Source organism: Stomoxys calcitrans, chromosome 4 (genome assembly GCF_963082655.1).
Source record: "Stomoxys calcitrans chromosome 4, idStoCalc2.1, whole genome shotgun sequence".
Lineage (NCBI taxonomy): Eukaryota > Metazoa > Arthropoda > Insecta > Diptera > Muscidae > Stomoxys > Stomoxys calcitrans.
Window position 1 is genome coordinate 161,635,918 of NC_081555.1, and position 17,688 is coordinate 161,653,605.

The following is a 17,688-nucleotide window of genomic DNA, read 5'->3' on the forward strand; positions in this document are numbered from 1 at the left end:
TCGAAGATGGGCAATATAGGACTATATCTTGATATAGCCCCCATATAGACCGATCCGCCGATTAAAGGGTCTTTGGCCCATAAAAACCACATTTATAATCCGCTTTTGCTGAAATTTGGGACAGTGTGTTAAGTTAGGCTCCTTAACATTTTTTTGCAATTTGGCCCAAATCGGTCCAGATTGGGATATAACTGTCATATAGACCGATCTCTCGATTTCAGGTTTTGGGCCCATAAAAGGCTTATTTATAGTCCGATGTCACCTAAATTTGGGATAGTGAGTTGTGTTTGGCCACTTGACATCTTTTTGCAATTTGGCACAGATCGGTCCAGATTTGGATATAGCCGCCATATAGACCGGTCTCTCGATTTAAGGTTTTATAATCCGATGTAGCCGAAATTTGGGACAGTGAGTTAAGTTAGGCTCCTCGACATCTTTCTGCAATATGGTCCAGATTTGGATATAGCTGCCATATAAACCGATCTCACGATTAAAGGTTTTAAACCCATAAAAGGCCCATTTCTTGTCCGATTTCGCCGAAATTTAGTTACAGTGAGTTTAGTTAGGCTCCTCGACATCTTTTTGCAATATGGGACAGATCGATCCAAATTTGTATATAGCTGTCATATAGACCGATCTCTCGATTAAAGGTTTTAAACCCATAAAAGGCACATTTATTGTCCGATTTCGCCGAAATTTGGGACAGTGAGTTGTGTTCGACATCCTTCTTCAATTTGGCCTAGATTGGTTTAGATTTGTATAAAGCTGCCATATGGACCGATCTCTCGATTGTCCGATTTAGATTTGGATATAGCTGCCATATAGACCGATCTTTCGATTTAAAGTTTTGAACCCTTAATAAAAGGCGCATTTATTATCCGATTTCGCCGAAATTTAGGACGGAGTTGTGTTGGGGTCTTCGACAGCCCTCTTCAACATGGCCCAGATCGGTTCAGATTTGGATATGGCTGCCATATAGACCGATCTCTCTATTTAAAGTCTTGGTCCCATAAAAAAACACATTTATAATCCGATTTCGCTGAAATTTGACACAGTGAATTATGTTAGGCTTTTCGACATCCGTGTTATATATAGGGTTAAGATTGGTCTATATTTGGATATGGCTACCATAAAGGCCAATACTTTGTTCTACAATATTGAACAATGACTTGTACTTATTACACCTCTCAATATCCGTGTCGAATTTGGTCCAAATCGGACCATATTTCGATAAAGCTGCTGTGGGGGCATAAACTATACACTTTTCGCCGGATTACGACGAAAGGTGGTTTATATATATACCCGAGGTGGTGGTTATCGCTTCTTTTTTACTTACCTAAAGAAGTCATTCCTGCAGTAAAGTTTTGATTCTCTACTAAAGCATTTATCCGTTAGAGGTTGAAGGCATTCACAGCAGCGCACACAAGACGCATGCCATCCACGTTCTAAAACATTTAATAAAAATTTATCTAAAATTGGTTTATTACAACCGGCACAGGGATCGCCAACACCGACCGGCGGTTCACTGCGACCTGAAATTACAAAAAAAAGGAAAGAAAAATATCAGAATAAGTTTTTGGAAACATGGCAAAAAATTTTCTATTCATAAATTTATGCTTGTAATGTAAAATTTTCATAAAATATATTTTCCTGTGTCTACAAAGAAGTCATAGTCAAGCTACATTGCAACACTATTTCATTTCTCAACAACAAAGGTCCTTTTCATATCCTATTTTATTGGCCAAAGGGAAGACAAGTTATAGTCTTTGCCAGGAAAACAAAGAAAAAAAAACTGCTTCATTGTCATGCCATTGCAGGACATGTTTTTAAGCCATAACAACAAAAAACAATCAGTGTTTAAGTGTGTGCGTGAGTGTGTGTGTGTGTGAGTGTGTTCTTAGTCATAACACCTTAAATACACGTTAATGAGCCCATTATGTTTTAAATGCAATCGACCTGACTAATTTCCTACCGAACAAAAAAAAAAACAAAAGAAGCCTTCCAAAGTAACAAAAGGCCTTTCTTCATTGCCTAAAATGTTTAAGGCAATGGCAATGACTTTGTCGATGACGAGGATGCTGTTGCTGATGTGGATGTGGATGCGGAAGCTTATGATGATTTGGAGGGTACCCTAATTAGTTACTCTTATGTCGCCAACACCTTTGTATCACCTTTGGTTGCTCTCGATTTAATCACCTTTATCGACATCTGCCAGAGCATTTCACATCTCAGCTCTCCATCGCCATCATTATCTGGCCGTTGGGGCACAATAAACAGTAGCTGTTAAGTGTTACGCAAATTTAAACTTTGTGGCATTTGGACATGTAACCCAACAAAAATAACAACAAACAGAGATCTTAAATACTGCAATTACCTTAAAATACAGAAAACGTTTAATTTATGCCATTGCTCGAAGCTATAAAAACCAAAACAAAAAAAATTCTCTACTCTAGCTGGCCAGCAAAAGCCAAAGCATATCAACATTAAAAAAATTTCATTCATTCATGGTTGGTAGCTTGCTCCGATGTCCATCATCGTTTCACCCAGCCATCCAACCAGGCGTCCATGGTTGCCTTTGCCCAGGTACTGGTATTCATGCTTATAAAATCATTTTAAATGCCAACACCTTGACTTGGATAGTTTTCCATTCAAATCCTGTTGAATGAAATCACCCAAGAGAGGAAGAGAGTAATGTTGCAGACCTCCTCTTTCTTTATGGCAGTGCGTATGTGTTTCAAAGGGGATCCTCAAATAATCACCATAAGGTTGCATTTCAAATAGTCAAACAATGAGCAACTCCATCAAAGAAACCCCAAAGCTATTTACGAGGGTGCTGCTGCCATTATGACTGAACACCCTACGTTTTTGGTTAACTCCTCCTTCGCCGCCCTCATCTCCTGGGGCTGGTTGGTAGAGTTAAACTGCAAGGGGAGGTGCTGTTTTTTTTCGGTAAAACACATCCCAAAAGTGCAACCGTATAATGATAGAGTGTCAAATACTTTATTTAGCTTATCCCCCAACCCTTGGAGTTGAGCCAGAAAATCCCCCTATAATACAAATCTTGGTAAGGGTTGCCATTGTAAAGGATTTTTGACAAGATTTTCTGCATATATTAAATTATAATACAAAACTTGAGAACTTGAACTTAGCACAGTTGTTGGAACTGATATCAAAATACTATGTGCAAAATTTCAGTCAAATCGGAAGAAAACTGCGCCCTCTAGAGAAGAAAAATTTTGTGCAAAATTTTAAGCAGCTAGTTTTACTCCTTCAAAAGTTAGCGTGCTTTCGACAGACAGACGGACGGACACGACTAGTTCGACTTAAAATGTCACGACGATCAAGAATATATATACTTTATGGGGTCTCAGACGCATATTTCGAGGTGTTACAAACAGAATGACGAAATTAGTACACCCCTATCGTATGGTGGAGGGTATAACAAGAAAAAGCGTGCTAAGTTCGGCTGAGACGAATTTTATGTACCCTCCACCATGGATCGCATTTGTCAAGTTCTTTGAATGATTTTTTTCAAATAGAAAAACAACAGTCATTGAAAACTACGACCTGCAAAATTTCAGGCAAATCGAGTAATAATTGCGCCCTCTAGAGGCTAAAAAAGTCAAACTAGAAGATCGGTTTATATGGCGGCTACATCAGGCTATGGACTGATTTAGACCATACTTGGAACAGTTGTTGGAAGTCATACCAAAACGACATGTGCAAAATTTCAATCATATTGAATAAGAATTGCGCCCTCTAGAAGCTTAAGAAGTCAAGACCCAAGATCGTCTTATATGCCGATCTTCCGGTATTACCGCTAAATCAGGTAATACACCGATTTGAACCATTCTTAGCACAGTTGTTGGAAGTCATAACAAAACACGTAATGCAAAATTTTAGCCAAATCGGATAGGAACTGCGCCCTCTTGAGGCTCAAAAATCGTTATCGTCATGCAAAATGTCAGCCAAATCGGATAGGAACTGCGCCCTCTAGAGGCTCAAAAAGTCTAATCGGGAGATTGGTTTATATGGCGTTTACATCAGGTTATGGACTGATTTAGACCATACTTGGCACAGTTGTTGGGAGTCATACCAGAACACTTTATGCAAATGCTCTAGAAGTCAAGACCCAAGGTCGGTTTAGACCATACTTGGTACAGTTGTTGATGATACCAAAATACTACGTGCAAAATATCAGCCAAATCAGATAAGAACTGCGCCCTCTAGAAGTTCAAGAAATCAAGACCCAAGATCAGTTTATATGGCAGCTATATCAAAACATAAACCGATTTGGCCCATTTAGAATCTGATAATAATCAATTTTGTAAAAAAATATTCAATGAAAATTAAAAAAAAAAAAAATTAAATTTTTTTCAAATTTCCTGGGGCTCAAGAAGTCATATCGGGAGATCGGTTTATATGGGAGCTATATCAGGTTATAGACCGATTTTTGTACTTGGCACAGGTTTGGAAGTCATAAGAGAAGACTATGTGCAAAATTTTAGCCAAATCGGACAAAAATTGCGGCTTCCACGGGCTCAAGAAGTCAAATCGGGAAATCGGTTTATATAGGAGCTATATCAGATTCTTCACCGATTTGAACCGTACTCGGCACAGTGTTTGGAAATCATAAGGGAACACCATGTGCAAAATTTCAGCCAAATCGGACAAGAATTGAGACTTCCAAAGGTTCAAGAAGTCAAATCGGGAGATCGGTTTATATGGGAGCTATATCTAAATCTGAACCAATATGGCCCATTTACAACCCCCAATGACCTACATCGATATTAAGTATCTGTGCAAAATTTCAAGCGGCTAGCTTTATGCGTACAACCTCTATCGTGATTTCGATAGACGGACGCAGGGACGGACATGGCTAGATCGAATCAGAATGTCGAGACGATCCAGAATATACATACTTTATGGAGTCGCAGATTAATATGTTGAGATGTTACAAACGGAGTGACTAGGTTAGTATTCCCCCATCCTATGGTGGTGGGTATTCAAAATTTTTTACAGAAGGAATTTCTATTTAAAAATATTTTATGCAAATATTTTTAAAAAATTATAATAAAACTTTTTTTTTTTAAAAACTTTCTACATAAATTGTTTATAAAAATCTTTAGTCAATTTTTTTAATTCAAAATCGATTTCTTTTAAGTTTTTTATAAAAATTTGTTATGAAAAATTTTATTTTATATCAAACTAGCTAGACAGGGCCCGCTCCGCTGCGCCTTCTTTAACTCTCTAATATCTATTTAGGGTGGAGACACTTCGCCCTGAATGTGGATATCGTGCTACTGTAGCCAATGTCCGCCTATAACGCTAAACGCCTACGTTCGAATCCAGGCAGAACTTCGGACAAAATTTAAAGCGGTTGTTATCCCCTCTTATTGCTGCCGGCATTTGCGAGGTACCATACCATTCATGGTCATGTAAAAAATTCTCCCCAGAGAGGTGTCGCACTGCGGCACACCGTATGGACTCGGCTATACAGAAGGCCCCTTATCGTTGATAAACTCAACTTGAATCGGAAAACGCTTATTGATGTATCAAAAGTTTGCCCCTGCTCGGTTCCTGGGCAAATTTTTACTCTACTCCCAAATTTAATATGATATTCATTTTCTAGTCTCCAATACCTTTCATTTGATACCTATATTAAGGGGTTTTGGGGCTGGGCGGCCCCCCAGATACTTGGATCTAACTTTTATTATGAAATTCGTACTCTACTCTTGAATACCTTTCATTTGAATCCCATATTGTCCCGATCGCTCCAATTTTATTTTTGGATAGTACTTTTGCGGTAAGGGGGAGGGTCCGCTCCCCCTCTTGATATCAAAAAAATTATATAGCCTATGTTTCCTTCCAGACCAACTTACACAATCTGTGAAAATTTCAAGGTAATCGGTTCAGCAAATCGAATTTTATATATAAGATTTTTTATAATTTTATATTTTTTTATGTTTAACATTAAAATTTTGTATACAAATTTTTGCAAAAAAAAAATTATTAAAATTTTGTAAAAGAAAATGTATTAAAAAATTTTTTATAAAAATTTTTTAAGAAAATTTTGTAAAAAAAATATAAAAAATTTTTTATATAAATTTTTTTTTTAAATTTTTAATCAAAATTTTATACAAAATTTTTTTATAACAATTTTGTATGAAAATGCTTTATAAAAATTCGTATAAATATATTTTATAACATTTTGTATTAAAATCTTGCGAAAAATTTTTATAAATTTGTTTTTATGATTTTTTTTCTATAAAATTTTTTTTTATAAAAATTTGTTATGAAAAATTTTATGGAAAAAGTTTATTTTATATCATGTCTTTTATAATTTAATATTTTTTTATGTATATTAAGATTTTGTATAAAATTTTGTAATTTTTTTTTGCAAAAAAAGAATTATTAAAATTTTGTAAAAAAATGCAAAAAAAAAATTTTATAATCATTTTTTATAAAAATTTTGTAAGAAAATTTTGTAAAAAAAAAATTATAAAAAATTTTTTATATAAATTTTTTATAAAAAATTTGTATAACAAATTTTTTATAATACATTTTTTTTTTCAAAAATTTTTTATCAAAATTTTATACAAAATTTTTTTATAACAATTTTGTATGAAAATGCTTTATAAAAATTTCGTATAAAAATATTTTATAACATTTTGTATTAAAATGTTGAGAAAACTTTTTATAAATTTGTATTTACGATTTTTTCAAGTTTTTTTTTTTTAAAAATTTGTTATGAAAAATTTTATGGCAAAACTTTATTTTATATCATATCTTTTATAATTTTATATTTTTTTATGTATATTAAGATTTTTTATAAAAAATTTGTAAATACTTTTTCTATAAAATTTTTGCAAAAAAAAAAAAAATTTTAAAATTTTTAAAAAAATTTTTTATTAGAATTTCGTGAAAATTTTTTATATTTTTTATGTATATTAAAATTTTGTATAAGGAATTTGTAAAGAATTTTTTTAAAAAATTTTTGCAAAAAAAAAATTTTAAAAATTTTGTAAAAAAATTTTTATAAAAATTTCGTGAAAATTTTTTTATAAAAATTATGTAAGAAAAGTTTTTTTTTACAGTTTGTCGCCTGTTATAAAAATTTTGTAAAAGAATTTTTTAAAAAATTTTTCTAAAAATTTTTTTATAAAAATTTTGCAAGAAAAGTTTTTTTTTTAGTTTTTTGCCTGTTAGGACGAAAATCATTAAATTTTACAATTTCTGTTTTTTTTCTCTTTCGAGACGAGCTCAATGATAGTAGATGCAAATGGAAAAGGACCAAAGATAGCCACATACACACCAACCACTATGGGACTCGTTTCGTCTTTGGTTAGAATACTTTTCAACCATATTAGGTGTGATGGCTTCAAGGGCCGTGCGTTGGTATGTTGTATTTGAATCGTATTAATAGCGAAAACGCATCTATGATACAATTACCACATTAACCACGCTCGACAACCCTGTCTATTAGCTGTACTTTTTCCCAATGCATGTATTTTTGTATAATGACAGACATTCTTTCTGTGACAAATTACACTTCTTCCATACTACACATGATTTTGTGCATCTGTTGGAAGTTCTCCGTTTCCATTTGCATCTCCGATCATTGAGCTCGTCTCGAAAGAGAAACAAAGAAAAAATTTTTTTTCATAAAAATTTCAGACAACTTTTTGTGGAAGATTTTTAAAAAATCTTTTTTTCTCAGCAAAATTTTTTAATGGCATCCCTGTTCCCTTACCAGGCTTCTGTAGATCTATCTCCTAAACATTGACTGGCTGTGGCAGAGTGTAGTTTAAAACAAAACTAAAACTCAAACTTTTTCCTCGTCTCATTACTCACAAGGAGACCAAAGAGCATCATAAGCTAACAAATGCCCCAAGGGTAGCTAATGATTGCAATGCAGCCACCATGACTTAGTGGTGCCGAAAAACAGTCAGGTATTCAAGTCTGGTCTCTTATAACAGACACCGCAACCACAACCTGCTGTTGATGCTCATATTTGGGTTCCTCTGCCATCTATAGCCATAATTTAAAACATTTGTATATGCCAACATTTTCAGTTTTATCGTTTCAACTTTTATTTGAGCACAATTTATATTAAAACTTGCAAATTAAACCACCTGAAGAAAGGCCCCAGCAAAATTCATTTGACTCTTTTAGTTTTTTTTGCCTTTACTTATTTTCGTAGAAGGAAATCATCTAATATGGAATCTTTGTTTGGCTTTGGCTTATTTTGCTGTCTGATATCCGGAGTTATGAGCATTTGTGGCTTTGTAATTTATTCTCATTTGCCAAATGAATTGTGCAAAGGGGCTACAGCTACATTGGGGCGGTGACCCAATAAAATTGAAGCTGAGACTTAAAGCAAACATCCGCTGGGTCAGAACCATTGACGATGCTTGTCCAGCAGCCAAGCTAACTAATTAGACACATACAAAGGCCAAGCGAAGGCCTGAGAAAATTGGCTAACAAATTTTTCAAAACAAACCAATTCAGTAAAATGTATGAGCGAAAAAAGTTGGAGAAGTTATACAGTGGTGTGGATAATAAAAAAACAAAAACAAATAAAAAAAAATAAAATAAAAATTAAATGAAATAAATTTAAATAAAATAAAAAATCGGCTTTAGAGCCAAGATCTGAGATCGGTTTATGGGAATTATATGAAATAATGAACCGATTTGAACCATATTTGGAACTGTTGTTGGCAGACAGATTTTGAGCCCCCGGTGAATATAGGGTACTACTTTTATTGATATCTAAAGGGGGGCGGACCCCCCCCCCCATACCCTAATTTTCAAAAAAATCCAGATCTCAGAGTTGGTTGCACCGATTTAAACGAAATTTTGTATGCCACCTTATGGTACCCCAAAAACACGAAATTGGTATACAATCTTGTGGTCAAATAACCTGGGGACGCCCCATCCCAATACTCACCCGAACGGACATGTTTCGCGATTGGGACAATATGGGTATCAAATGAAAGGTATTTAAGAGTTGAGTACGAACTTGGCGTAAAAATGTCACACTAAGTGTTAGGGGGTCCCCTACTTGTAAAAACACCACCATACAGGAAATTTTTACCGCTTTGGGCAATATGGGCTTTAAATGAAAGGTATTCAAAAATAGAATACAAATCTGACATAAAAATTTAATCGTTGCTATCTGAGGGGCCTCCTCAACCTCCAAAACCCACCCCTATACAGGACATATTTACCGATTGGGACAATGTGGGACTCATATGAAAGATATTCGAGAGTTTAATGCGAATATGGTATTAAACATTGGTTCCAAGTACAAAGAAGGCCGCCCCAAAAGTAGCACCCAAAACCTAAAGTGGACCGATCGGGACTATGTGAAACTCAAATAAAATGTATTTGGGAGTAGAGTATGAATATGATATTAAAAATTCGATCCAAATACCTAGGGTGCCGTTTCAAGTCGAAAACGGTTTAAGTACCTAGAGGCCGCCCCTAGGCCCAAAACCGTACCAAATGTAGCGCCCAAAATTAAGAGTGGACCTATAGGGACAGTATGGAACTCAAATAAAAGGTATTTGGGAGTAGAATACGAATATGATATTTAAAACTAGTTCCAAGTACCTAGTGGGAGGCCACCGTAGCGCAGAGGTTAGCATGTCCGCCTATGACGCTGAACGCCTGGGTTCAAATCCTGGCGAAACCATCAAAAAAAACTTTCTGCGGTGGTTTTCCCCTCCTAATGCTGGCAACATTTGTGAGGTACTATGCCATGTAAAATTTCTCTCCAAAGAGATGTCGCACTGCGGCACGCCGTTCGGACTCGGCTATAAAAAGGAGGCCCCTTATCATTGAGCTTAAACTTGAATCGGACTGCACTCATTGATATGTGAGAAGTTTGCCCCTGTTCCTTAGTGGAATGTTCATGGGCAAAATTTGCAATTTGCAAGTACCTATTGAGCAGTCCAAAACCCAAAACCACCCCAAAAATACCACCAAAAATCAAAGTGGATCAATCGGGACAATATGGGACTCAAGTGAGGGTTTACGGGAGTAGAATACGGTGTAAAAAATTGGATTCAAGTAATTAGGGCATCGCCCCAAGAGTACTGCTCAAAATAAAAAGTGGACCGATCGAGACAATATAGGACCCCAACGAAAGGTACTCGAATGTAGATTATGAATATGATATTCAAAATTGGATCCAAGTATTTAGCCCAAAACAGCCCAAAATCAAAAGTCGATCGATCGGGACCATATGGGACTCCAATGAAAGGTATTGAGTACCAATATGATTATCGATTATTAAAAATTGGGTTTAATTACCAATTACCCCCTAACCAAGACCGTCCCAAGTGGGCATACTAGACCATCATGACAACATGGGATTCATATACAAGGTTTTCCGGAGTAGATTACGAATATGGTATTAAAAATGGAGTTCAAGTGATAGACGGTTTCCTACCCCTCAAAACACTTCCCAAAATTTGAATATTTGACAATCACAAAATATTAAAAAAAAATATATTTTAAAAATTACAAAAATTGTACGCTGCAGGAAAAAAGTAGTTTTTCATATTTTTATACCCTCCACCATAGGATGAGGGTGCACTAATTTCGTCATTCTGTTTGTAACTCCTCGAAATATTCGTCTAGGACCTATCTTGCGCCGCTACAGGGCGCACATCTTATCCGATTTGGCTGAAATTTTGCATGAGGTGTTTGGTTACAACTTCCAATAACTGTGTTGAATATGGCGCAAATCGGTTCAGGTTTGATATAGCTGCCATATAAACCGATCTTGGGTCTTGACTTCTTGAGCCTCTAGAGGGCGCAACTCTCATCCCATTTGGCTGAAATTTTGCACGTGTTATTTTGGTATCACTTCTAACATCTGTGCTAAGTACGGTTCAAATCGGTCCATGTGTTGATATAGCTGCCATATAGACCGATCTTGGGTCTTGACTTCTTGAGCCGCTAGAGAGCGCAATTCTTATCGGATTTGGCTGAAATTTTGAATGAGATGTTCTACTATGATTTCCAACAACTGTGCTGAGTATGGTTCAAATCGGTCTATAACCTGATATAGCTGCCATATAAACCGATCTTTTGTCTTGAATTCTTGAGCCTCTAGAGGGCGCAATTCTTCTCCGATTTGAATGAGTTTTTGCACGAAGTATTTTGTTATGATATCCAACAACTGTGCTGACTATGGTTCAAATCGGTCTGTAACCTTATATAGCTGCCATATTAACCGATCTTGGGTCTTGACTTCTTGAGCCTCTGGAGGGCGCAATTCTCATCCGATTTGGATAAAATTTTGCATGAGGTGTTTTGATATAACTTCCAAAAACTGTGATAAGTATGGCGCAAATCGGTTCATAACCTGATATAGCTGCCAGTTAAACATATCTAGGATCTTGACTTTTTGAGCCTCTAGAGGGCGCAATTCTCATCCGATTTGGAAGAAATTTTGTACAACGGCTTCTCTCATGACCCTTAACATACGTGTCTAATATGGTCTGAATCGATCAATAGCTTGATACAGCTCCCATATCAACTGACCTCACGATTTTGCTTCTAGAGTCCCTACAAGGCTCAATTCTTATCCGAATGAACTGAAATATTACACAATGACTTCTAAAATGTTCAGCATTCATTTATGTTCCGAATCGGACTATAACTTGATATAGCTCCAATAGCATAATAGTTCTTATTCAATATTCTATGTTTGTCTAAAAAGATATACCGCGCATAGAACTCGACAAATGCGATCAATGGCGGAGAGTATATATTGGGTTGCCCAAAAAGTAATTGTGGATTTTTTAAAAGAAAGTAAATGCATTTTTAATAAAACTTAGAATGAACTTTAATCAAATATACTTTTTATACCCTCCACCGTAAGATGGGGGGTATACTAATTTCGTCATTCTGTTTGTAACTACTCGAAATATTCGTCTGAGACCCCATAAAGTATATATATTCTTGATCGTCGTGACATTTTATGTCGATCTAGCCATGTCCGTCCGTCTGTCCGTCCGTCCGTCCGTCCGTCCGTCCGTCTGTCTGTCGAAAGCACGCTAACTTCCGAAGGAGTAAAGCTGGCCGCTTGAAATTTTGCACAAATACTTCTTATTAGTGTAGGTCGGTTGGTGTTGTAAATGGGCCATATCGGTCCATGTTTTGATATAGCTGCCATATAAACCGATCTTGGGTCTTGACTTCTTGAGCCTGTAGAGTGCGCAATTCTTATCCGATTGGAACGAAATTTTGCATGACGTGTTTTCTTATTATATCCAACAACAGTGCCAAGTATGGTTCAAATCGGTCCATAACCTGATATAGCTGCCATATAAACCGATCTTGGGTCTTGACTTCTTGAGCCTCTAGAGTGCGCAATTCTTATCCGATTGGAATGAAATTTTGCACGACGTGTTTTCTTATTATATCCAACAACAGTGCCAAGTATGGTTCAAATCGGTCCATAACCTGATATAGCTACCATATAAACCGATCTTGGGTCTTGACTTCTTGAGCCTCTAGAGTGCGCAATTCTTATCCGATTGGAATGGAATTTCGCACGACGTGTTTTGTTATGATACCCAACAACTGTGCCAAGTATGGTTCAAATCGGTCCATAACCTGATATAGCTACCATATAAACCGATCTTGGGTCTTGACTTCTTGACCCTCTAGAGGGCACAATTCTTATCCGATTTGAATGAATTTTTGCACGAAGTATTTCGTTATGATATCCAACAACTGTGCCAAGTATTGTTCAATCGGTTCATAAACTGATATAGCTGTCATATAAACAGATCTGGGGATTTGATTTCTTGAGCTTCTAGAGGCCGCAATTCCTATCCGATTTGGCTGAAATTTTGCATGACGTATTTTATTTTTACTTTCAACAACTGGGTCAAATAAGGTTCAAATCGGTTCATAACCTGATATAGCTGCCATATAAACCGATCTGGGATCTTGACTTCTTGACCCCTAGAGGTCGCAATTATTATCCGATATGCCTGAAATTTTGTACGATGGATCCTCTCATGACCATCAACAAACGTGTTTATTATGGTCTGAATCGGTCTATAGCCCGATACAGATCCCATATAAATCGTTCTCTCTATTTTACTTCGTGAGCCCCAATGAAATTTTACACAGGCCTCCAACATATAATTTAATTGTGGTCCGAACCGGACCATATCTTGATATCGTTTTAATAGCAGAGTAACTCTTTTCTTATATCCTTTTTTGCCTAAGAAGAGATGCCGGGAAAAGAACTTGACAAATGCGATCCATGGTGGAGGGTATATAAGATTCGGCCCGGCCGAACTTAGCACGCTTTTACTTGTTTTACACTTTTTTTCTAAAGCAAGCTAAAAGTAACAGCTGATAACTGACAGAAGAAAGAATGCAATTATAGAGTCACAAGCAGTGAAAAAATTTTTCAACGCCGACTATATGAAAAATCCGCAATTACTTTTTGGGCAACTCAAGTAAGATTCCCAATAAGATTCGGCCCGGCCGAACTTAGCACGCTCTTACTTGTTTATGTTTCTTATAATTTCAATTTCATCCCACTGTGAAATGTTGGTCATTTAGTTCTCCATTGGCTAGTGCTAACAACGAAACTTGAAAAATTATGATTGAACCATCTATAAATGATTTCCAAAACATTAACTGGGCTGCAGAGCTATGGTTCAGGCAGTCAGGGTCGCATCATCGCCTAATAACATTGTGGCTATAGCCGCATAAGCAAGCAAGAAGCTATTCTTCTTCTTCTGTTTGTGCTACATCAAATTTTTGCTTAAAATGTCAAAATTGACGGATGTCATCAATCAAAATGGGTTTGGCCAAATCCTCGCCAGCGTTCACAAACCAGCGTCTGCCTTGGTAGCCAGACAGCGGTTTGTGGTATAGTAACAGCCATTGGTCTTTGCCTCCTCTTCACCATTAAATGAACACAACTTCAAGGTTAAATGTTATGAAGGAGGCCAATGTTGCTACATCCATGCGAGCAGAGGAGATGAGGTTGAAGTTAATGTTTTGAGCTGTAGATTTATGGATTTTAAAATAAAGCTTAAACGAAATACATTTTTGTAAAATTTTCTTAGATATGGGCAAAATTTTTTTAAAAATTAAATTTTAATGGAATTTTGATCAATTTTATAAAAATTTTCTCCAATTGCCAATTTTTTGTTATCATGAAATCTGTTTTTTTTTTGGTTTAATGATCCTCTTCCCAACTTTCATACCTCCCTCTTTTTTTCAAATATGTCTCCGACTGCCTCCATAATGCATTATTCATTAACACTGCGGGGCATGATAAAATAAAATTTGTCGCTTTGACGTTGTTGCACCATGCAACAAATTTTATCGCACAATATTTGCAAGACATAACAAAATTTACATATTTTTTGGGCTACCGTTTGACGATGATCATTTCTTGGCAAATTACCCCCACCCAAGACAAATGCAGCCTCAGGGCCAACGGTAGCCCAAGTTAATGGTGATAAATTTTCAAACCAAACCGAAGACCCCAAAGAATGATGATGCAACATGAGGTGACCAAAAAGAGAGTCTTAAAGCCAGCACAGTGGTGGCAAAACATTCGTGGCAATACTCTGCGGACAACACAAATCCATAGGCTTATGTTGGAAAATATTTTCTGCCCCCCCTTCTGCCTAACGAAAAGACTTTGAATGCCCAACTGTCAACACATGCTACGTATAGTTGGTTAATTTCCCAAAAAAAAACGTTCAGAAAAAACCTTCTTAGGAAAGAAGAAAGATCTGCTTTCTGGTGTTGAGTGGAATGACGAATAGTTGGCTGTAAAATGCAACACGGAAGAAGAAAAGGCATTGGAAAGAAGAAGTTAGGTAATTAATGTTTTAAAGCTACCAGTCATCAAAGTTAGAGGATGGAAGGGCTTTAGGAGGACAGCACACAAAGGCGAAAAAAAACTAAAATGTTGGACTGAGGGTAAAGAAGTAACGAAATTCCTTTACATTGCAAGGCAACCAAATAGAGTTGCCATTAAAACAAAAAAAAAAATTATTTGGCAGTTTTCCGTATATAGATCAGTGGTGGGTATAAACCACCACCGAAGGATGGGGGTGTTTTCATTTTGTCATTCCGTTAGCAACACATCGAAATATCCATCAGTGTAAAAATCTAAGACCATCTAGCCATGTCCGTCCGTCTGTCTGTCTGTCTGTTCAAATCATCCTACAGTCTTTAAAAATAGAGATATTGAGCTGAAACTTTGCGCAGATTCGTTTTTGCCCATAAGCAGGTTAAGTTCGAAGATGGGCTATATCGGACTATATCTTGATATAGCCCCCATATAGGCCGATCCTCCGATTTAGGGTCTTAGTCCCATAAAAACCACATTTTTTATCCGATTTTGCTGAAATTTGGGTCAGTGAGTTGTGTTAGGCCTTTCGACATCCTTCTTCAATTTGGCAAAGATCGGTCCAGATTGGGATATAGCTGCCATATAGACCGATCTCTCGATTTAATGTCTTGGGTCCATAAAATGTGCTTTTATAGTCCGATGTTGCCGAAATTTGGGACAGTGAGTTGTGTAAGGCCCTTCGAAATCCTTCTTCAGCGGACGTATTTTCATTTCGCTCCGTGGAGAAAAGTATCCGTATCTTGGAATAGATATTACGAAAAAAAAATTTTTAAAGCCCTTTGGAGTAGGCTCAAAATGAACTCAAAAGACCCCAAAGCTGCGGTGGTGGAAACGGCTGTAGCATGTTTTCCGCCCTTCCTATAGGTATGGGTGCCTTGGCCCACAACCAGTCGTCAGACCAACGAATGAGGAAGGGACGGATAAACCAGAGGGATGCGCAGCTTGTCCCCAGCTTTTATGTAAAGTTGTTGTTTCCAATTCAGCTCCAATTTTGCAAAATCGGATAATAAATGACGGTTTTAAGGGCCTAAGACCCTAAATCGGCGAATCGGTCTATATGTCAGCTATATCCAAATCTGTACCGATCTGGGAATGACAAAATTAATATACCCCCATCCTTCGGTGGTGGGTATAAAAAGAGCTCCCCGCTTTCAAGTACTCTGGGAAGACCAAGCCAGCACTTCTGCAATGGAGACTCCACACAGTGTCCTGCAGAGGGAGACAAAGTCGGAACAGGAACAAAGGAAGCCTGCCTCTGAGTCTTCATGGAGGACTGTGACATCCAAAAGCACGCCACAGTTATCATGGAAGTGGTAGATGGTCATTAAAAAGGGTAAGGAGACGCCCTCCTACGGCAGAGTGGTAAGGAAGCACAACAGAGATGAGATGACGCTGCCAATATCGATAACGAACAGCATATCGTTATCGATATTGGCAACGCATCTGGAGGATTTCACCAGATCATCGGTCCCAAGTGAAGCATCTGGTAAACAAAAGGGTTTTCGATCATGTGTTGAACTCCGAAAGGGGTCTACGGATTATGAGCTGGGATCCCGGCAAGGGATAGCTGTGAGTACCACACAGGCTGGAACATTGAGCTCCAATATGTGTGGTGTTCATGGCTGTCACGTCCACAGGTTGCGGATAGTGGAATGCTCCATACGGAGTAGCTGCAACGGCATTTGCGGACCATCAGAGGTATCGAATGGAGAATCTCAGTACAGGAGCTTGAAGAGGATCGCCACCTCCACATGAAAATGTGGCTACAACAACAACATGAGCTGGGATACCTGGGAGCACCAAACAGGCCGGAACATTGAGGTCCGATCTGTATGGTGTTCATTGCTGTAACGAGAAACTTAGCTGCGAGCGTCATACGGAGTAGTCGCGGACTATCAGCGGTATCGAACGGAGAGTCTCAGTGAGAGGCCGGGCGGTACGGCTCTTGCCCAATTACTGAGTGCCTATGATGCTGGATATGACAAGGCGAGTTGATGTCACCTTTTAATAACCAATGGCTACCCTGCTTCAGCGGTGATGAGTCCTTTGGACCGCAAAGAGCTTGCTCACCTACAGGGGCTTGACGAGGATCGCTACCTCCACATGAAAATGTGGCTACAACCACATCAGCTAGGATAGCGGGAAGCACCAGACAGGCCGGAACATTGAGGTCCGATCTGTGTGGTGTTCATTGCTGTTACGAGGAACTTAGCTGCGAGCATCATACGGAGTAGCAGCAACGATAGTTGCGGACAATCAGCGGTATCGAGCGGAGAGTTTCAGTGAGAATTCGGGCGGCACCGGCTCTTAAACCACTACTGAGTGCCTATGATGCTGGATATGACAAGGCGTGTAGATGTCACTATTAAATAACCAATGGCCACCCTGTTCCCGCCGTGATCGGTCCTTTGGACCGCAACGAGCTTGCTCACCTACAGGGTCTTGACGAGGATCGCCACCTCCACATGAAAATGTGACTACAACAACTTGGCCTGGGATAGCTAGGAGCACCACACAGGCCGGAACACTGAGGTCCGATCTGTGTGGTGTTCATTGCTGTTACGAGAAACTTAGCTGCGAGCATCATACGGAGTAGCTGCAACAGCAGTCGTGAACAATCAGCGGTATCGAGCGGAGAGTCTCAGTGAGAGGTCGGGCGGCACCGGCTCTTGTCCAAATATTGAGTGCCTATGATGGTGGATATGACAAGCCGAGTTGATGGCACCTTTAAATAACCAATGGCCACCCTGTTCCCGTCGTGATCGGTCCTTTGG

The 17,688-nt window shown here is 37.9% G+C and overlaps 1 protein-coding gene across 2 annotated transcripts in view; it reads right to left on the reverse strand.

Annotated features, from left to right (window-relative positions):
* The window catches only part of LOC106092977 (LIM/homeobox protein Lhx1), a 233,623-nt gene that overhangs the window by 154,893 nt on the left and 61,042 nt on the right, over window positions 1-17,688 (reverse strand). For both annotated transcript variants that reach the window (XM_059366959.1, XM_059366958.1), the window contains exon 2: window positions 1,337-1,532. In XM_059366959.1, the coding sequence (XP_059222942.1) occupies window positions 1,337-1,532 (196 nt within the window). The remainder of the gene's footprint in view (window positions 1-1,336; window positions 1,533-17,688) is intronic.